Here is a 21,602-nt window from a genome sequence, read left to right as displayed (position 1 = left end):
ATATTTTTTTAGAGGATCGAAGCGTCATCTGCAACATCAGCCGACAATTGGGGCAAGCACCACTTTTGGGGCAAGCTCCTTTCCATACCAGAAACCGGAGACTTTTTTTGGCCTTTGAATTAGAAAAAAATAAGCACTGGCAACCCTGCGGGGAAGGGTATTAACAATCGAATAAAAGTGCATAATAAAGAAAACTCCTGTCAAGCATGAACAACCTTGTTTTGATTGCCACCATTGTCATGACCGAAAGTCATTGCCTTTGAGCCCCATTGTGGATCATGGCGTATGCGTGTACTCCACTGGCGCCACAATGCATCGCGTAGTTATACTAATATTATGGACATGTTATACTAGTACCATCGACATTACACCTGTTCCCGAATTTAAAAGGAATTAGTTGCATTCTGCACCGTTCTACGGGAGGTCCATTTGGAATATTCCCCCACCATGGAGGACAAGCATACAACTTCCAAGACTCAACTGGCGCTCGAGGACCCCGTCGCCTCGAAGTCGCCCAGTAAGATTCCCCTCATTTTGCTGGGTATCTTCGCTGTTGCCATCATCGCCCTAACGGTTACCACAGGTGAGTAGAGATCGAGCATTGTCCGGGAGTAGTGGGGTGTTGTGAAAAGCTTTGCAATATTTATAAAATGATCCCCAAAAGATTAATCTTAACCCATAAAACAATTGTAATAATGCATCTAAGCAGTCACCATTGTTTTTGCTAGAAGTTTGACTGACAACGCCCAAGATTGAAGATGTAGGTAAACGGGGATTTTCCACACAATGAAAACTCACCAGAACGTTGCTGCGTATGTCGCATTTTCTCCACAAGTATTGGGTCGACGGACTTCAAACTTGCTGGAGGTTGTTGCCTGACTATCCAGCTCTCCAACCATGTATACTTTTTTAGGAAAATATTACTGACAACATGCCCAAAATTGAAGATGTAGGCCCCCAGGTATGCGCGGGTCGAGGCCCCGCTAAAACAGCACACTATCCGAGGATTTTAATATACACACACGATGAAAACTCAGCAAGAAAGTTGTTGCGTATGCCGCATTTTCTCCACGAGTATTGGGTCGACGGACTTCAAACTTACTGCAGGTTGTTGCCCGACCATCAAGCTCGCTATCCATGTATCTTTTTCAAAGAAATGTATACCCAAAATTGAAGATGTTGGCATGCAGGCATGTGTGGGACAAGGCCCCGACTGAAAGCCTATACTATCCGGGGATTTACACACCCAATGAAAACTCATCCGACCAGAAAGTTGTTGCCTGTGCTGTATTTTCTCCACGAGCATGGGGTCTACGGACTTCAAAATTGCTGGAGGTTGTTGCCTGTCTATATCCAGCTCTCCATCCAAGTATTTTATTATCCAAAGGTTCACTCGGACGTGTGGCTTGATAACTAAGATTGTTCTAAGTCCCCACCTTGGATGAAACACCTCCCGACCAGCATGGTACATGTACACTGAAAAATTGCCTGGGTTAATTTTACCAAAGAAAGGGTGAAAACTGGAACTACCCAAACTTGGGTTGTTCTATATAAACCAATTGTTTGGGTAAGAATTTCTGCTAAATTCTACCAAACCTTGTGGTCATTCAAGACCAAATTTAATTTGGTCTTTTATGACTACAACTTTTGGTTGAATTTAACATAAATTATAACCCAAACAATTGGTTATAAAACAACCCAAGTTTGGGTAGTTCCAGTTTTCACCCTTTCTTTGGTAAAATTAACCCAGGCAATTTTTCAGTGTACATTTAAGTGCAGTTCGAGATGTGTTGTTTGCCAGATCCACATCCAGGAGTCCAACTCCTTTCTGGCCACTCTTCGGCAGAGCGAGTCACTGTTTTTTGTGTGTGACTCGGGTCATTTTAAAAAAGTGACTCGAGTCGAGTCGAGTCATTTTAAAGAAGTGACCGATCCACATCCAGGAGTCCGACTCCTTTCTGGCCACTCTTCGGCAGAGCGAGTCACTTTTTTGTGACTCGGGTCATTTTAAAAAAGTGACTCGAGTCGAGTCGAGTCATTTTAAAGCAGTGACTCAAGCCGAGTCACTAGATCAAGAAGGTCGAGTCGAGTCGAGTCAAATATTCATCTCGAGTCAATTCGAGTTACGAATACTTGAACACTACATAACGAATAAAGACAGGAGAGAAAGTCATTTGTATCACTAACAATTAAGAAGAAGTGAAACTTCGATCTTAAGCTTTGTGGTTTGGCTTCCTGGTCTCGATTTTGTTAAACGTGACAGCATCAAAACCAAATTGCATTATACAAAACTGTATTTAAAAATGTATGTGCATGTATCTATTTAATATTTAAAAGGATCAGGGCATAAATTTAGCTGGAGTTCGAATTAAGAGCTTTATAAGAAATTGCCCAAAGCCAATGATGAAACAACGAATTGAAAATGTGGCTTATATCCGGTTCCTGGATAGTATTTTGTGCGTTCCAGAATTTTGAGGTGGGAGTCTGTGACACGTTGTACATGGCAAGCGGCCGCTGTACCGTACCGTACTGTATTTGCAAAGTATTAAACGTCAACATGAATTTTGCACAGTAAGTCATCGCAAATGTTTTCCGCAAAGTTTTGCTTTTATTTGGGGACGCGAGGTTTATCAGCCTTCGTTCGAGTCGAGTAGAGTCTTTTGATGAGGGACTCGAGTCGAGTCACCTGCTTGCAGTGGCTCGAGTCGAGTCAAGTCATTTGACTGGTATAGAAGGCGCGTATAGACTGGTCTGTTTCTCGAGGTCACACGCAGTGTAGTTGCATAATTAATCGCCGAATCTGTTTACGTATCATAGACCATGCATGGTCAGCTTCGCCAGGGCCAGGGTCAATTACAAAAATAGACTACATGTACTTTTAAAGTATGCCTGGCATGCCTTTGCCCCAGGGGCTTAGGTTGTGAACAATGGCGCTATTCAGCCAGCTAAGGGAGGCGTAAAAACTTTTCATAATATTAAGCCACATGTATCGACGCAAGTTTTGCTTTTCATCACCACACACGAAGTAGCAAGGAAAAGAAAATGAGGTCACTTCAGGATGTCAAAGCATCCATTGCTACAGGTACTGAAAAAAATGGATGACAAACAAATATTGAAGAAGGTAGCCAACATGAAAGCATAGGTCGAGAAGAAAACATACGCATATAAAATGATAACGATTGATCTTGTCTGATAAGGAACTTGAAATACTACAAGCAAGTGAGCCGAGTCGAGTCATATAGGTCAAGTGGGCCGGAACTTGAAACACTACAAGCAAAATGCTTAATGACAAAAGCAAAAGCATGTTTTCATGTACACGTTTCTAAGGAATTGCTAATCTGGGAAGCGTTTGCTTGCAAGAAACGATTCAAGGTCAATTCTCCCCCTGACGGATTCGCCCCTTACCAACTCGCCTTTACCAACTCCTCGCCCACTGACCGACTCGCCACTTACAAACTCGCCACTTACAAACTCGCCCCAGCCGACTCGCCCCCTCGCCGACTCGCCCCCTCGCTGACCCGCCCCATGACCGATTCGCCCCCTAGCCGACTCGCCCGCGTATTTGTTTGGCAGCATAGACCTACATCATATTTTAAAGGGTCATTAGGTCCTGAAATCCCCGAAAATTTCATGTTTTTAATTGTTTACTTATCCTATTTCAAGCATCAGGCTGAAAGGAAACCAACCTAATGTCTTACCGTTCCCGAGAAAGGAGAAGAAACGCGGTTGTTTACCACGTTAGTGCCCCCATAACTGGTACATTCCCCCTGTGAACACCCTCCCTAGCCCCCCCCCCCCCCCCCCCAAGCAAACCCTGACGAGTCCACTGCATGTTCGATCGTCTTCAAAATTTCACGAGTTTGGTTGATTTTTCAGTTGTTGTCGTGCTACAAAAGAACGACATTGCCGCCGAACTGGACAAACTGAAGGCGAATAAACCACCGGTGCCCGTGGATCCGGATCGGGAGGTCTGCACGACGAAGCAATGCTATGACTCCGGTAAGACAGGAAATGTCCGTGCTCTTTATCTGAATGACCAGGTCGTACCTGTGACAACATGACCGACGCTAGTTGCAGGTCCTTTATCGCCCATCGAAGGAATGTCACAGTTCAGAGACCGCAATGACCCATTGTTGAAGAATACTTATGAACTTATGAACCATGTTTCCACTTAATGTATTTTACTAGTGAGAACAACTTTCAAAATTCCAATATCTCTCCCTGTATTAATAACCGGGTTTATGTTTCCTGATCAAAGTTCATCCAAGGGAATGTGAAACTCGAGAATCAGACATTTGAAACTTTGCCGCGGTTAAAAACCGATATGGGCAAGAGTTAAGTTCTAGGTTTGATATCGTGTTTTTCTCTTCATTTCTACAGCGTATGAATACCTGAGTAATATGAATCAGAGCGTGAATCCCTGCGATAATTTCTACGAGTACGGCTGCGGTGGCTGGGTCCAGCGCTACACCGCGCTAAACCTGACTAGCCCCTCTACAAACATATTGAGTACACTGGGAGACGATTTGACAGACAAGTTGAAAGGTAATTCATGCCACTCAACATAAGCTCATAGAAACGACTGTCATCTTCCAGTGTCGTCTCATCCAATCTTCTCACGTTCTTCTCCTGAAACTGATTTTCTTGTGTGACATGTCAAAGCCATCGTCTTCATCGCCGTCATAATCTTGGCAATTGTTTCCATCATCGACATCGTGCACCGTCCTTTTCATCGCCATCACTATCTAAATCATTCCCACTGTCGGTTCTTTTTCCACCGTCATTAATGTCGACATACACATTTTAGTGCGACAATGGCAGCACTGTCCTGACCCCACAGCCGCTACCAGTCTTTTACTTTAGAGACATCTTCATCGACAGTAGCGTCATCGATTAAAAAAAAACACTGCCTGTAATTTTACGGTAAATTCATTGTCAAATAAGTTGCCAACCAAATACCGTAAGATTACGGTTACTTATACGGATTTCCTGATTGTCATTGTGGTCATTTTACTTGTTACTTGTGTCTAAAATGTTGTTAATTCAAACTGCCATATTGGTCATTTCTTTATCAGTTATATTTGAACGGAGTCCCGTTGCCGGCGAACCCTCGTCGTATCACATCGTAAGGAACGACTACCAGTCTTGCGTAGACATAGGTAAGTTATCTCAACCACGCCAATTACGAGTTGTTCTTTTAAAATTATAAGAGTGACACTTACCCTTCTGCGCAGAGCTCAAAGCTTGACAATTTATAACTATTATAAAAGACCAATGACAAGTTCTAATGTCAACGCCAGGCTCTACTCACAGGGCAATTTTTGTTGCCAATTGTTGCAAGTGGTTGACGGTTTGTGTGCGCATTGTCAGTAGTTTGATTGCGTGAACTATATGAATGTTTCTATTGTTATTCAGTTATCTAAATATTACAAGTTAACACAGTGAAATTGAGACTACAGTTTCGCAAATATCCAACAGACACCATCTACGAATTGGGAGCCAAACCTCTGACGGACGTGCTGACTTCGCTGGGCGGCTGGCCGGTGCTGGGTTCTACCCCTGCCGGCGGTAACTGGAACGCCACCGAATTCGACTTCGAGAAACTCTGGGCCGCCATTAGGGGCAAATACTACGTGCAATTGATTGTGGCCACGGACACCTATCCCGATCCCAACAACACTGCCAAATACAAGTTGGATGTAAGCTCTTAAGGATACACACTCTTAAAAAAGTCTGAGTCAAACTCGACCGGATTCCGGGTTCAATTTGACCAGGCATTCTTCTGAGTCAGAATGAGAATTTGTTGCCTTTCAGTGACAAATCTCTCGGCCATATACGATTTTGTTTCGGTCAAAATAATACTTTCCCGTTTTAAATGGCCCCAACAAAGGACTTTGAGAAGTGCCAGTTTTGACCCGGAAAGAGTGTCAGTTCAGATATAATTGAATGACATGCGACCCGGCACGTTTAAGAACGGTATACTCGTAGTGCTGTCTGTAACCCTTTTAGGTCTAACAGGGAACAAAAATGATATCTGTACCGTCAAAACAATTCGGACTGCCCATGCTAGGTATTGAAATGGTAAAGTGCAATGTAAAAAGTCTCCGATAAATCTACGCAGATTCGCAAAAAAAAGACAAATACAAAATACTTGGTCTCTCTTTATGAAATATTTGGATTACAGGAAAAGATGAAATAAAATGGTAAAATGGCAGGTAAACCTTTACGAATCTGACAATCCTTCTGTATGAGGGTACTCTAAAAATCCCAACGTCAGAGTTGACCCGGAATATCCGGGTCATATTTGTCCTGATACTTTTCCGGGTCAAAATAACACTCTTCGGGGTCAAAATGACATTTTGCCGGGTCAAAATAACACTTTTCCCGGTAAAAACAATCTTTCCGGGTGCAAAATACCCTTTGGGATTCAAATGAACCGAAAAATGACCCGAAAAAAGTATCATTTTGACCCGGAAAAGCATAAGGTCAAAGATGGGCCGGATTCCTTGTCAACCAGGACCCGTTAGAGCGGATTGGAGTCAAGTGGCAATGTACAATGGCTCAATTCATTTGTTTTATTGGGGCTGGGTTCCAATTTCTAGTTTTAAAGAACTGACGGTTTCAGTTAGGCAAAATGGGTCACGCTGCCCCCTGCTGTTATGTTCAGTATTTTTTGTTTTTACATTTTTTGAATATTTGTTTTTCTCATCAGGCGTTCACTCCTGACTTCGTGGTACCGACGGTCGACACCGAGATGCCGCTCAGACGAGGTGTGAGGGCCCTGGTAAGGAAAAGCCCCTGGTTGGCCATTACTCCTATTAATCCCAGAGATTCCATTCACACAGTGAAAACGTGAATAGAAAGGAGCTCAGATTGCTTCAGATATTGCAGTGACTTTTCAGTTCAGTTCACATTTATTTCCATTCTGCACAGCACAATTTAGTTGTATTGTTGAAATAGAAATGAAGCAGTCTTTCCATGAGCACATAAAGTGTTCCGTAGGCCCTAGGCACCAGTGTTCCCTGTTCCGTAGGCCCTACTCCGCACTAGTCACCAGCACCAAATTCATGTTGATGCTAAGCTGTACTAAGCAAGCCAGGCCACACTGGTAACTCTAAAAGCCTGTTGGCAAACTGTGGTATTTTCGTAGGCCTTCAAATTTTTCGTAGGCCCCTTATTTCTTTTCGTATGCCACATGCACAGTGCCTATATTGGATAATCCGGGCCTGCATGAGCGCGTTGATATAGGCGTAACTATTTATCGGACACAATGCAGACTGAAAACATGGTTACGGAAAACCGGTTTAATAAAACTGTGATTTGTTCTTTTCGACTTTTATTTTGCGTGCTATCGGCAGTGAGTTGTGTCTGCGTCAGAACTCACAAGTTCTTGATAACTACATTTATGTCATTTCTATTCTCCAGTTTGACGAACGAGAAGATTCTGGGAAATTGGCGGTGAGGATTCTTTTGGACGAGAATTATTCGGAGGTAGGTGACGATTGTTCTTTTTTACCCTCAATACCAAACAATTGCAAAAATAGGTCAGCATGTTCCTGGGCGACATGGATAATAGAGCAGCTCCATCCCCACTGAAGTACTCCATCGTATAACAAAGCGTCTCAACATTAGGCTTTCCTAATCAAACCCTACACTGCAAAAACTGTAGTGTTAATTTAACACCATTCGGTATCTATATAGGACAACACCAGTAAAATTTAACACCAGATGATCCTATATAGATACCAATGGTGTAAATTTAACACTCCAGTTTTTGCAGTGTACCGTCTGGCTGCTGCAGCTCCAAGCAGCCCAAGGGATGTCAAGCTCAAGTTAATTCCTTCCGGGTCACAGTGGAGTCCATCCTGCTAAATAGGTACGAAGTCCCTCGATCATTGTTACCCCACGTGTTGAGGATGGTACTCAACATCAACTGGATAGACCACGAGAACACATGTCCAAAAAAGCTCTTATACGGCAAGCTACCGCTGATCTTGCAAAAATCGCATACATATGCGGATGGGCGAAGCGGTGGGGAGGACAGAGGACGAACTGTGTCGGTGTCCTGAGGAGGGATGCTGGGGCGAAGACCATGAGAGAGGACAGAGGTCGAGCTGTGTCGGTGTCCTGAGGAGGAATGCTTGGGTGGAGACCATCAGGGAGGACAGAGGCCGAGCTGTGTCGTTGTCCTGAGGAGGAATGCTTGGGTGGAGACCATCAGGGAGGACAGAGGCCGAGCTGTGTCGTTGTCCTGAGGAGGAATGCTTGGGTGGAGACCATCAGGGAGGACAGAGGTCGAGCTGTGTCGTTGTCCTGAGGAGGAATGCTTGGGTGGAGACCATCAGGGAGGACAGAGGCCGAGCTGTGTCGTTGTCCTGAGGAGGAATGCTTGGGTGGAGACCATCAGGGAGGACAGAGGACGAGCTGTGTCGGTGTGCTGAGGAGGGATGCTTGGGCGGAGACCATGAGGGAGGACAGAGGTCGAGCTGTGTCGGTGTGCTGAGGAGGGATGCTGGGGGCGGAGACCATGAGGGAGGACAGAGGTCGAGCTGTGTTGGTGTCCTGAGGAGGGATGCTGGGGCGGACACCATGAGGGAGGACAGAGGTCGAGCTGTGTCGTTGTCCTGAGGAGGAATGCTTGGGTGGAGACCATCAGGGAGGACAGAGGACGAGCTGTGTCGGTGTGCTGAGGAGGGATGCTTGGGCGGAGACCATGAGGGAGGACAGAGGTCGAGCTGTGTCGGTGTGCTGAGGAGGGATGCTGGGGGCGGAGACCATGAGGGAGGACAGAGGACGAGCTGTGTCGGTGTGCTGAGGAGGGATGCTTGGGCGGAGACCATGAGGGAGGACAGAGGTCGAGCTGTGTCGGTGTGCTGAGGAGGGATGCTGGGGGCGGAGACCATGAGGGAGGACAGAGGTCGAGCTGTGTTGGTGTCCTGAGGAGGGATGCTGGGGCGGACACCATGAGGGAGGACAGAGGTCGAGCTGTGTCGGTGTCCTGAGGAGGAATGCTTGGGTGGAGACCATCAGGGAGGACAGAGGCCGAGCTGTGTCGTTGTCCTGAGGAGGAATGCTTGGGTGGAGACCATCAGGGAGGACAGAGGTCGAGCTGTGTCGTTGTCCTGAGGAGGAATGCTTGGGTGGAGACCATCAGGGAGGACAGAGGCCGAGCTGTGTCGTTGTCCTGAGGAGGAATGCTTGGGTGGAGACCATCAGGGAGGACAGAGGACGAGCTCTGTCGGTGTGCTGAGGAGGGATGCTTGGGCGGAGACCATGAGGGAGGACAGAGGTCGAGCTGTGTCGGTGTGCTGAGGAGGGATGCTGGGGGCGGAGACCATGAGGGAGGACAGAGGTCGAGCTGTGTTGGTGTCCTGAGGAGGGATGCTGGGGCGGACACCATGAGGGAGGACAGAGGTCGAGCTGTGTCGGTGTCCTGAGGAGGGATGCTGGGGCGGAGACCACGACAGAGCTGGGTGCCTGCATAATAAGGGATAAGGGAGACTGGAGTCACCGTGGGAGATCCCGCCTGCGGGCAACGTAATAATGATAATAAACATGATTTGAGGTCTTTGGCGAGCACAGTTGCTAGCTCGCTACGAGGACGTTCCCACCAACTTGCCACGGCCTGCCCCCGTCATCGTTGCAATACTCAGTGCAAAGTGCACAGTGGCATTGTGCCAATATGTTGACATTTGGGGCACTTCATGGAATCGTGGTCTCATTTTGTTTCACTAAATTCTTCTTTCAGGAGAGGAAAGCGTACCTTCAGTACATGATCGACATTGCCGTGGCTCTGGGGGCAAACGAGACAGTTGCGTTGGAGGATATGACGAAACTCATCGAGTTCGAGTCGCATATGGCTAACGTAAGACATTCGTAGAAATTCGTCTTCGATTCTTTCTTTGTCAACGTTTGCCTTTAAGTAAAGGCAAATGGACTTGAAAATTGGTTTTATTTTTTCGAACAGCTCCCGTAGGCAACATCTTGTAGCCGAAGACTTATTTTAAGAATGTGGAATGATTCTTAATTACGGATATAGCAGCTTAGCAGGTCATGTCTCTCCGTCAATTACACAAATGTAGTTAGTTGAGTTACTTTATAGTTTAGTTAGTAACAAACGCTGAATTGTTGTAGTAGCAAACGTTGCAATTATCTATTGCTCCTACATTATTTTGCCCGATTTCGACCAAAGTTTGTCAAAAGTATCAGTAGCCTTGTCCCAACATGTCACATGACCAAACTGGGGTCGAAGGAAGTCATGGGGTATCTGGTGTGAACAATCGGGGGGGGGGGTTCCTTCTACTCAAAACAGTACACTACTCCTTCCAGAAATTACATGCCACAAAAACGTGACTTATATATGCATGAACGCAAATTCGTTGGGCCACAGCTTCCCGAAGATATTGTTTATTTAGTCAATCGCTATGGTGTTGTCGAAATGCCATATTCACTCTCTTAACTATGCAAATCTACGTGTAGATGTTAAATATGTTATAGGTAAAGTATAAGTACACAAAAATATTCTGTTTTTGCTTTGTTTTTCTACAGTTGACTGAGTTACATCCAGACGATGAAATTGAGTACATTGAATACACCCTCAAGCAAATTGGAATGGGTGTGGTAAGGATTCGACAGCATTGCTTCGAGACTTGGTCTCTTTTTGCAGACTTCTTAAGCTTGTTGTCATTGACGTCAACACACATATACATTTCGTACAAGTATCATGATACGAGTCTTGTTTGGACTGAACAAGCCGAATGTCTCATTATTTAGAGGTTGGAGACAGTTTAGAAATATAGTCAGATCCAAGGTTTAGCCAAATACTGTGCCTCCGAATTTTCTTCCTTTAATAAAGATACAATCAAAGCAAATTAATGAACCTAATTTATCATCACTTTTGCACATTATGGGCCTATTGATCATCCTACTACACTTGTATCAACACTGATGGCCAAGCATTCATTTTTTCCCCAGATCGACTGGACGCGTTTTTATCAACTAATGTTGCCGGCAAGTGTCGACCCAGGAGTAACAGACGACGAGCCCATCATCAACTACAGACCGGACTACATCGGTAACGTCACCTTGTGGCTCAGAGACCAAGACGACAGGTGGGGAAAACAATAATAAATAAAGACTATCGTAATCTAGATTCAAAGAAAGAATTCATTGAAACAAATTTGAAAGTAATTCTTACACACTAATGACCGTAACCATCAACATGAAATCCTCCTATCGGTACTGTCTTGCCGAACGTTGCTTGCCGGGACACTAGGATTGGCAGTCGTAGCAGCCTCGGTGTTTTTATCTCAGGATGGGCTGCGCTTTCGTATAGATAGGCATGGCCTACTGGTTGGAGTCAAGACTTTGATCAGAGGGTCAGGGGTTAGAATCCGGATCCTGGCCACATGTTGTGTCCTTGGGCAAGCTATACTTCACGCCCACTTGCCTCTCCACCAGGAGAGTGGATAGGTACCGGCATTAGCTGGAAAGTAACCTGATATGGACTGGTATATCCCATCCAGGGGAATAGAAATATTGTCAGTCATTTCTTGCCTGAGAAACTGGTGATAAACGCCAACCCGATGGGCCACATTGACTCGTTACAAACTTTACTGTATTGACTTTCTACCAGACAAGAAGAAAATATTCTTCGTCCTAAATATATTTTGCAGTACCAGTTCTGCATTATTTCTTGTATTTAAAGACTCATCGATCCCGTTGTACTTTTGAACATGCAATCAGATTTTAGACGAGGAAGATCTTTTTTCTTATCCCGTCAGGGTCAAGGCCAACTACATGATCTGGCGTCTGGTGAGTGAGCTTGTCCCCTTCATGAGCGAGACATTCCTGGCCATCCGGCAGAAGTACCAAGAGGCCACAGACAGCACGTCGGCTACCACACCTCGCTGGCGGACATGCGCCAAAAACGCCAATAACTTATACAAGTATATCAGCGGTAGGATGTACGTGGACGACCACTTCCCTGAGGATGCTAAACAGAAGGTATGGGACATCCTGTGAAGCATTAAGCATGGTTAAATTGAGGTGATGTCACACTAGCGAACCGGATAGCGCGCCAATGGTATAGTACTTTGGTTGCTACGGATAAAGTACCTTTGGCCAATCAAGACACATAATCTGTGGGTTTGGGTGTTATAGGAAGAAATTGGATAAGAATTCTCATTAGAAATACGCATGGATAAATATTCATGGTTTATGTTTTTCCCTTGTAGACGCTTGAAATGGTTCGCACTTTGCAGACGGCTTTCAAGTCCATGCTGAAAACAAATGCCTGGCTGCAGGAAGCAGACAAGGCGACGGCTATTGAAAAGGTAAGGTCAAAGGGTCATCATGAAGAGCGCCGAAGCTACACAACTCCGTTTGCATCAAAAGTTTCTAACATGACATGGCTCGTGCGAAATTATTTACACGCGAAAGATCCGTGTCATATCCCGAACGTGTTTCCGCGATCAGAACGATTGGAAGAAGTATGCATCGTTTGAAGTGCCAGTCTCCGAGGAGAAACGTTCTCAGAAGAAGAAGTGTTGCAAACCCAACGTTTAGTTCACTGTAGTCGGAGCACACTATCTATATATCTAATCGGAACCACTCTTCAGTAAATGTTCAAACCTTTTCACGATGCTTAGTTTTCGAATCGCTCTGACGATGAGAACGTTTTTCGTAACTCCGGACTCGGTTTACTAAATGATTCATGTACCTTGTGTAACCAAGTAGTGTGTAGTGAAATCAGGCCCTGTTTACTGGCTCCAATTATTTTAATCAAAACATTGTGAGTTTATGGAATGTAAATTAGCCATTTGTAATGATTGTTATTGTTATTATTATTATCCCCATAGGCAGATGCTATGGACATCGCAATTGGTTACCCAGAATGGATCAAAGACAACGCTAAGCTAGATGCGAAGTATGCCGATGTAAGTAGCAAACAAGTTTGGCAGTTTGATGTGACGATAACGTTCATTTCCACCCTGTGTGTATGTTCGGTTGATGTTTGTTTACGGAATTAAACAATTAAAAGAATCAAAGTGAGGCTGGAAGCGTCGTCACGTGGCTTGTTAAGCTCTCATCACTATTCCAGTATCGCATTCTGGTACAGTATAAAGGCCACAGAGACCAGGGAGGTCTGATCATGTTTTAGCACACGAGAAAAATAGAAAGATGAATGGTATCCAATTTTTGTCTCTTTCTCTGCCCAAAGGTGACTGCCAAGGACGATGAGTATTTACAGAATAACGTGAGATACCGCGAGTGGACATCCCAGGGTGAAATGGCGCTCTTACGTCAAGACGTGGACAAAGATGAATCACTGTGAGTAGGATTTGAATGTTTTGATATTAGGTATACCTTTCCAGTTGCACGATCTTAGTTTACATTTTTTTTGGCACTTCGAGTATTAACCTATCAGTATGTAGCTTTTAAAAGAACCAGCATTCTTCTGCAATTTCGGACTCTATCTAAGGCTGTACATTGGCTTCCTGTTCATCGGGCCAAATAAAAATAAAATATGTTTAGCGTCCCCACCCGCTTCCTTTTTGGAGGCCGCCTCGTTTTTGTTTTATTTTGTTTCTACCAGAAATAATGATACATTTGAAACAGTGACATCACTTTGGCCTTTTTGTCTTTTGCATCTAGTCCATATAAAGCTAGTATGTCATTTCCTGAGTTCAAGTGTTGGCCATTTTAAAAAAAGCTGGCGGCCATTTTGAAAAATAGCCCGGTGGGGCAGCCATTTTGGAAGGGGGAAAAAGGGCTTCCTCCTTCCTTTTTTTCCAAAAAGGCAGGATGCCCTTTATTTTTATATATTTGTTTTTACTTGGCCTTAATGTACAACTGTCAATATATAATGTGTTCTTTTTTTTAACCCCAAATGTCCTTTATGAATACATTAAACAATTCAATTATTTCGAGGCTTAACACTGTCTTCATGTTTTACATCAATGCTTTATATTTTTGTTATAGGTGGGCTACCCGTGGGCCGGCCATCGTCAACGCTTTCCATTCTCCGTACGTTAATGGAATATGTAAGTTGTCGTTTAGGACCTCGTCCAGCATCAACATGTCAGACAACATGTCGGAAACACAAAAAAACACCTTTGAAGCAACTTCAATAAGCCTCCGTACTAATGACGTCACACTTTGTTTACCTGTGCACTTCCCTGTGGAGCCAGTAGGGGCCCACGGTCCACTGAGCACCATAGGAAAGCACACACGTAAACAAAGTCTGACGCTATTAGTACAGAGGCTAATTGTTGAGCAAACAAACACTTCACCTTTACACCAACCCACACCAACCCTATCCCACATGAATCATGTTCTTGTCACTCATGCATCAGATACACTGCCAGCAACTAATCTGACTGCATCGGGTGAGAAACATCGGGTGGACCCCAACCGGCCCACCGTTTTGATACACAACCGACACGCACACAAGTGCGTATTTGCCTGCAATCGGGGACCCGGTCCCCCGATTGTCGCTTTTTTGTTTGTGTGCTTACTTTCACTTTTTAGGAACACCTCCCATATGTTTTGTACACGAACCCAAATTGGGGACCTCTCGGGAATTGGGGACCCTATTGTCCTCTATTGTTCAACGTCCCCTGTTGATTGCAGAAACAAACTCACACCCTCCCACCTGCCGTCCAACCAACATATTGAACCTAGGCTATCGTCCAGATATTCTTGCTTTGCTTTTTAGTGTTCCCTGCGGGCATTCTTCAACCGCCTTTCTACCACAAGGATCTCCCCTGGTAGGTAAACATCACTACAATCCTCTGAATGTCATACATTGTTTCGTCTTAGCCCCTCTACTGACATTTTCCATTTGTAAAAAATTGAAGTGAACTAGTTACTGTACGAATCTTAACCACAATACTTAGCTTTTAATTAGCTCCTCAACCTACCGTTGAGTTCATCTTCTCATTAAACCAATAAACCAGCTTTCTTTATTGTATTTCAGGTACTCCAATTATGGTGGAATCGGTGTCGTCATTGGCCACGAGATAACCCACGGTTTTGACAACAGGGGTAAGTTAATTTAATTAATCATGCAGTCACCTGTGGGTGGATATGGATAACGTTACGCACTAACCGTCTGAATATGGTACATGAAGGACGCAACTTGTCGGTTGTGCAAGGATTTATCGAGATACCGAGCTCCATATCATCAATAGTTTAGCGGATATAAGAAAAGCGACGAAACTTTTAACAGACGTTTATATTAATGAAAGAAAATGTTTTAGAATTGGGAGCCATCGGAAATTAAACCTTTTTGGGGCGTGGCAGCCATTTAAAAGGGGGAACTTATTATGCCGTTATTTTTTTCAACCTTTCACAAAAGCAGGAAAGGTCACACGTTTTTTTTTTCAGATGCGGAGCCATCGCCAAAGCACCAATTTAGAGGCGTGGCAGCCATTTAAAAAATGGGGGTTACTCATTATGACCAACGTTGAAATATTGTGCTCACAATTCATAAACAAAGGAACCATAGATGTGAACATTCGTGAGAAAAATTATCCAGATGTAGAGTCATCGCAAACTCACCCTTTTAGGGGTGTGGCAGCCATATTCGAAAAAGGGAGGGGTGGGGTATTTTAACCTTAGTCATGATGCCCACATAAAAAAAATCGAACCTACCTTTATAAACTTCCCACAGACGTTTATATTTTTCAGAAAAAAATATTCCAGATGTGGCACGATCGGGAATTTACCCTTTTTGGGGCGTGGCATTCATATTAAAAAAAGGGGCTGAGTAGTCATGATGCCCCCCCCCCCAAAAAAAAAATGTACCTACCTTTAATAAACGAATTAAACTTCCCACAGTCGTTTATATTCGTGAGAAAATATATTCAAGATGTGGAGCCATCGCAAATTCACACTTTTAGTGGCGTGGCAGTCATATTAAAAAAGGGGGCGGAGTAGTCATGATGCCCACATACAAAAATGTTACCTTCCTTTCATAAACGAAGTTAATTGCACCCAAACATAAGTTATACTCCTGAGATTTTTTTCTTATATGTGGAGCCATCACAAACTCACCCGTTTAGAGGCGTGGCAACAATTTCGGGGAAGATAAAATGGGGGAGCACCTGTACTCTCCGTGCCCACACTTGTAATGTTCATATTCTGTGGCCGATTTTTGACATTGTTGTCTGGCCATAATCTATATGACCTCAGGTAACACTACAACTTCCACCATCAACGAGGGTGCATTCCCCCGGACCGAATGCAGTTTAAGGGGGGGGGGGGAAATGAATTTCGGTGTTTGGGCGGGAAACTCGTGCAACAACAATGTTTGATTTGTTGACCGAGAGTGAGCTAAAAACCCGCATGTGGCTTCTTATATCGGGTGAAAACAGGAAGCATAAATGTACATTCAATAGTGGGTTTTGCTTTTCACCAACATATTTTTATAAACACTGTATACTTAGTGTTGTCCCGAGTGATTGTGAGAAAAAAATTCACCAACTACTCGGGTGTGACTCGAACCCATGACCAGTTAGAAGCAAGCGTATCAGGCTTACAACCTTGAGCAACTCCGGGCGCGAACTATAGTTCGACGAACTTCTCTCGAACAAAGGATTGTTTGAGTGTCGTGCGAAAACGAAAAGAAATTCAACAGTTTTGATGAAAAATGTTGTTGACATAGAGTTCAATTCAAATGGGAGCACTGGGTCAGTGTTATAACTCATCAATTGATGGAAGGCCGCTATTTCTAAGACATATTTTAATTCCAATATCTTGGTCTTTTTTGACAGGGAGACAGTTCGACAAAGACGGCAACTATAGAGTCTGGTGGAGTCAAGAGTCCATCGAAAATTTCGTGGAGGAGAAGCAGTGTATCATCGACCAGTACTCCGAATTCGTCATGCCGCAAAACAACAGAATGGTAGGTTTCATTTTGAGCCTTTTCTTGAGTTACATAATTATGGCGGGCACACTGTTTAATAGCGCCCTCTCCTGTGGCTGCCATATCTTAAAGGAAAAGGAAATCAAGTCCTTTTTGTCAACGTACTTTCCGTTTTCTATAAAAAAAAAAACCACACACACAAAAAGGGAAACGACTACTGGGTGAGTCAAAGAAAACGAAACCCAAATGTTGGAACTATTGTTTTAATGAAGTTCGGCATGTAGCGCTTTCAAAATCTAGGATATGAAAGCCCAATTCATAAGCTTTCTTTAGTACAAGAATTATTTAAATCACTGATGTACTTTTCAAGTTACGGAAGTTTAAACACAACCACCGTTTTAGAGTTCTGTCCACGGATCACAAGAAAAGGTGTGCGTTCTTTCAGCAAAACGAAAACAATTCACACGCATCTCCATGTGATTTGTTTTGTTTTGCTGAAAGAACACTTGCCTTCTTGAGATCCGTGGAGAGAACTTTGAAAAAGGTGGGTGTGTTTAAACTTTCGTAACTTAAAAAGTACATAAGTGATTTGAGTGATTCTTGTACTAAAGAAAGCTTATGAAATTGGGTTTCGTATTAAATGATTCTTGTACTGAAAGAAAGCCTATGTATTGGGCTTTAGTATCCTAGATTTTGAAAGTGCTACATGCAGATCTTCACTAAAACAATAGTCCCGACATTTCGGTTTCGCTTTTTTTTTACTTCCTCAAGTTTGAATCGCTGTAAATATTTACAGTTGTCCATTATCAACTATTTTTTGTTCATTTTTATTTTTACAGCTGAACGGAGTTAGGACGCAGTCTGAAAACATTGCTGACAACGGAGGCCTGAGAGAGGCTTACAAGGTATCAACAGCATGTATATCATATGTTAAAATTACAAACAGTGCAACTGTGTTTTATGTCAGAAGTCATCTTAATAATCCAGGAAAGTTAAGGAAACTGTTTTTTCCCAATCGGCTGATTGCATCTCGGTCACCAATATTAAGGCAAGTTTCCCCGTGACATTCCCTTGAGTAATGCACAAAATGAACGTTCGGTAAACTTTTTTTCCTGGTATTTTTGCGTGATTGTTTTCGAGTTGAATCCTTTCATCGCAACACATACCCCTTCCTTATAAAATTGTTACGTTTATGTATGGTACATTATTAAATTTTCCTCCCCAATTTCCCCCAATGTCCTCTTGCATCAAGGCCTACATAGACAACATAGGCGAGCAACCTCGTCTCCCTGGCATGGACTTCACCGAAGAGCAGATGTTCTTCCTGTCATATTCCCAGGTAACCAAAAAAACTTATCCATTCAGCCCCGCCCACCGCACGCGTGCGCATGCCCAATGCCGATCTGGGCGTGTCATATGCAAATGCACGCATTTTTTTTTTTTTTTTTTGGATTCGTCAATACATCTGGAGGCGGGGCTTTAGTAGATCGGTCTGTTATAATTTTTTTTATCATAATATACAAACCCAGCCCCTTTTGATAAATAAAAAAGGCACACTTCTTGTTTATTCCTTTATCTTGGTAATATTCACTTCCTTATTTTAGAAACCGATTCACGTAAGCTTCAATTTGCAGACCCGTCCTTGCAAAATATTTTGAATTGTCAACAGCATGAACTTACACTAAATAATTGTATCGCTAAAAAAGATTTCATGAGAGGTTGCACAATAACCAAAAAGGCCAATATTCCACAGACAAGACACGTGCACAGCGTGGCTAAACTCAAGTTTTCGCACTTATCCTTCTTAATGTGTACAGTTTGAGTTAATGTAAAATCGTGCAGTATGGTTGAGTAATTTTCATGAGAAACTTTAATTACTTTCTTGCAATCAAGCTTTGGTGCCAGGTGTTGACACTGAAGGGCGTGAATGACTACATCGACTTGTGGAAGCACAGTCCCGGCAGATACAGGTATCTTAGGTGTTTTCAAAACCTCGGCTTTATTGACCCCATGTATTTATTTAAATACAATAAATTCAGAAAAATGAAGTTGCACCGAGAATAAGTCCGGAAAAAACACCCCACCATACCAAAGACTTGCGAATTATGATATAGATTCTGCGAGAACATTCGCAGATTTAAAATGAAGCAAAAGGAAAAATATAGTAATTTTGACAAATCGAACAACAAACGGTTGTAAATATGCGTATACGGAAAAAGTATCGACTTGGTAGCACTTATGGTTACCAAATGAAGAAAAGAAAAAGAAAACTGTAACTTTATTACCAACTTTACCAATTGTAGAGCTTTAATTATCTGTCATCAATCATTATTCTATAAAAAATACATTTTCAAAAATGATAACTCCATCTCGTCCTATCTTTCTCGATCTCGTTCGCACAGAGCCATCGGTGCGCTGCAGAACAACGAGGCGTTCAGCGCTGCATTCAACTGTCCGGCTGGAAGCTACATGAATCCGGACGTCAAATGCAGAGTCTGGTAGCCTAGTACTTCCTGACCTTTTGCGTAGCAGCCATCTTAGAGGGCATCATTCGTTGTTTTAATTCAGTAACAATGAATACACAAAAGGGTCACTCTTGCATAATAGCCCAGCGTAAAACAAAGGCATTAAAAAATATATATTGTATTCACGTATGTATAAGTAACATTAGCAGTTGTTTTCTTCATTAACGTCACTCGGCGTAAATTTCAAAGTTTTTGCCCGCCCACGTGAACATGACCGTGTGCGTGTTGTTTCATTCAAATAGTGTTGCGTAACGTCTAGAAACTTGCGTTTTACATTAGATGGCTAGGTAGTTCCGCGGTGTCGGACGTTCATTTTGGGTGATTCAACATTGTGTAAAAGTTATAATGCTGAAGTAGATTATGTTTTATTTCGATAGTAACATGCATCAGTTAGTTACTAGTTTACTATATTTCTTTAAATAAGAAATTCATCCAACCTTATTTTTGTTGTAGTACATTTCGGCTTAAAATACCATGGTATTGGACGTGGTGGACAAATTGACTTTAGGTGTAAATATTCATATCAAATGTAAGAACATTGTTAAAGTTTACTTCATACGCTTCAATACTATATACATGTTTCATTTGTGGCATATTGATTATTATCTTTAAATTGTGGCATGTAGTTTTATAATTCCGTAGAATTTCCTGGTGGCTACGTGTGACAGGAATGACATAAACGTTTTCCTTAAAAGGCGCCCTCTTCCTTTAATTTGACAGTTTCTTTGTATGAAGTAAATCTTCCACTTTACGTTTGCAGAACTGGGCTACTTTATTATATTCATCCTTTTTATGGGGTAGTATAACCTCATAGTAGTTTTGAGTGCAACTTAACTCTCGTTTTAAAGCTTTCTATTTTTTTGTTGGGCGCCCTCATTCTTGAATTTAGAATTTAACCATTTCACGTGCACAACATAAATTACAATGTATGTCCATTATGCTGATGGACGTACACGATATTGGCCAGGGATGCTATGATTTTGCTTCTTTGCATAAGTTATCACAGTGCGTAAAAATGTCTGTGTGAAAAATACATAGTGGTACTTTTATACTGGAGTTTGTATCCTTGTGAAGTCATTTCTTTGTTTTCGTGTACAAAACATTTTAGTTTGAAAATCTAATTTCAAAATGCTCCTTTTTAACCAGAATTAATTTCCTGCGCTAAAATTCGGACTTAATATCCCTTACATAAAATACTTCAATTTGCGACCAACTTACCTTGAAAATTCCTAGTTTTTGAGTAAATCCATATATCTATTTCGTGATATCCTTGTGGAGACGTATTCACCTATAGAAATTGACCTGTGGAGACATATACAATTTTTTCTTCCCAGTTTTACCCATGTCTCCACAAGGAACCGTGTACCAGATTTGCATATGTCAAGGTTTGCAAATATTGGGTTCATTTGCGATATACACAAAAACAAGTCTATGAAAGAAATGTTACCAAAAACATGTGAAGGGCACACAATCTGAAAATGTTTCATGCAATGAACCGCCTACTTACATCCATTCCGAAAGGGGCGGTAGCCAGTCGCACCCTTGAGAACTGAGTTCTTTTAAGGCAGCAAATAATTTGAAATTATTCCATAACTATGCTCCAGCTGGCAGATTCTTCCGTACGGCGTCTCTTTAAAAAAAACGGGCATTGTATTGTAGTCTTATGTCATGCAAATTGCTACTTTCCTGGCGTGCATGAGTGCCTCGCTGGATTGTCCCAGGTTATTATAGGTGTGGCTCAGCAGCCAAGATGAGTTGACGAAGTGAACACGAGTACATATGTGTGCTACATACATGTACCCCTGTATGTGTGCACTATAGTGGTCAGGCAGCCATAGAGTAGCAATTGTGTGCTGTTACCTTTTGGTGAGTTTAAGAATATACTTTATTTCATTTAGTTAAGATAGATATCATTCTTGTTCTCTATATTTTAATACAGTTGTTGATTAAGAAGTTTGAGAGACATTTCAGGAATAATTGCATAAGTCTGCATAAGTTTAACGTCGATTTTTAAACCATAGTTAAGCCTGCATACACAGCTAAAAGTAATCTTAAAAGAAAAGAGGACAATTAAGACGGCGAATTGGGGCTTATTGTTACAACTATACTGCTGACGTTACGTATGCATATATGAATATTATTTAATTTCAATGCCTTTGTTACGCTGGGCTATAATACGAGTGTGACCCTTGGAAAGATTTCCATAT

The 21,602-nt window shown here is 42.7% G+C and overlaps 1 protein-coding gene across 1 annotated transcript; it reads left to right on the top strand.

The window, feature by feature from the left end:
- The first annotated feature begins 276 nt into the window (after positions 1-276).
- On the top strand, positions 277-20,451 carry LOC119743099 (membrane metallo-endopeptidase-like 1). The gene is made up of 22 exons (XM_038219452.1): positions 277-583; positions 3,877-3,999; positions 4,381-4,545; positions 5,076-5,159; positions 5,479-5,699; positions 6,713-6,784; positions 7,426-7,491; positions 9,749-9,865; positions 10,549-10,620; positions 10,975-11,111; positions 11,784-12,006; positions 12,237-12,335; positions 12,861-12,938; positions 13,223-13,332; positions 13,984-14,045; positions 14,720-14,771; positions 14,981-15,048; positions 16,779-16,909; positions 17,710-17,775; positions 18,123-18,209; positions 18,764-18,840; positions 19,273-20,451. The coding sequence occupies exons 1-22, from the start codon at positions 448-450 to the stop codon at positions 19,370-19,372; spliced, it is 2,346 nt and encodes a 781-aa protein (XP_038075380.1). The 5' UTR covers positions 277-447; the 3' UTR covers positions 19,373-20,451.
- Positions 20,452-21,602: the final 1,151 nt, after the last annotated feature.

This window comes from Patiria miniata, unplaced genomic scaffold (assembly GCF_015706575.1).
Source record: "Patiria miniata isolate m_02_andy unplaced genomic scaffold, ASM1570657v1 HiC_scaffold_6, whole genome shotgun sequence".
Lineage (NCBI taxonomy): Eukaryota > Metazoa > Echinodermata > Asteroidea > Valvatida > Asterinidae > Patiria > Patiria miniata.
This window is presented reverse-complemented; position numbering and strand designations above follow the sequence as displayed.

Coding starts and splice junctions, on each gene's coding strand:
- LOC119743099 (XM_038219452.1), top strand. CDS start 448: ATGGAGGACAAGCATACAACTTCCAAGACTCAACTGGCGCTCGAGGAC. Junction 5,160..5,478: donor CCAGTCTTGCGTAGACATAG/GTAAGTTATCTC, acceptor AATATCCAACAG/ACACCATCTACGAATTGGGA. Junction 10,621..10,974: donor AGCAAATTGGAATGGGTGTG/GTAAGGATTCGA, acceptor TTTTTTCCCCAG/ATCGACTGGACGCGTTTTTA.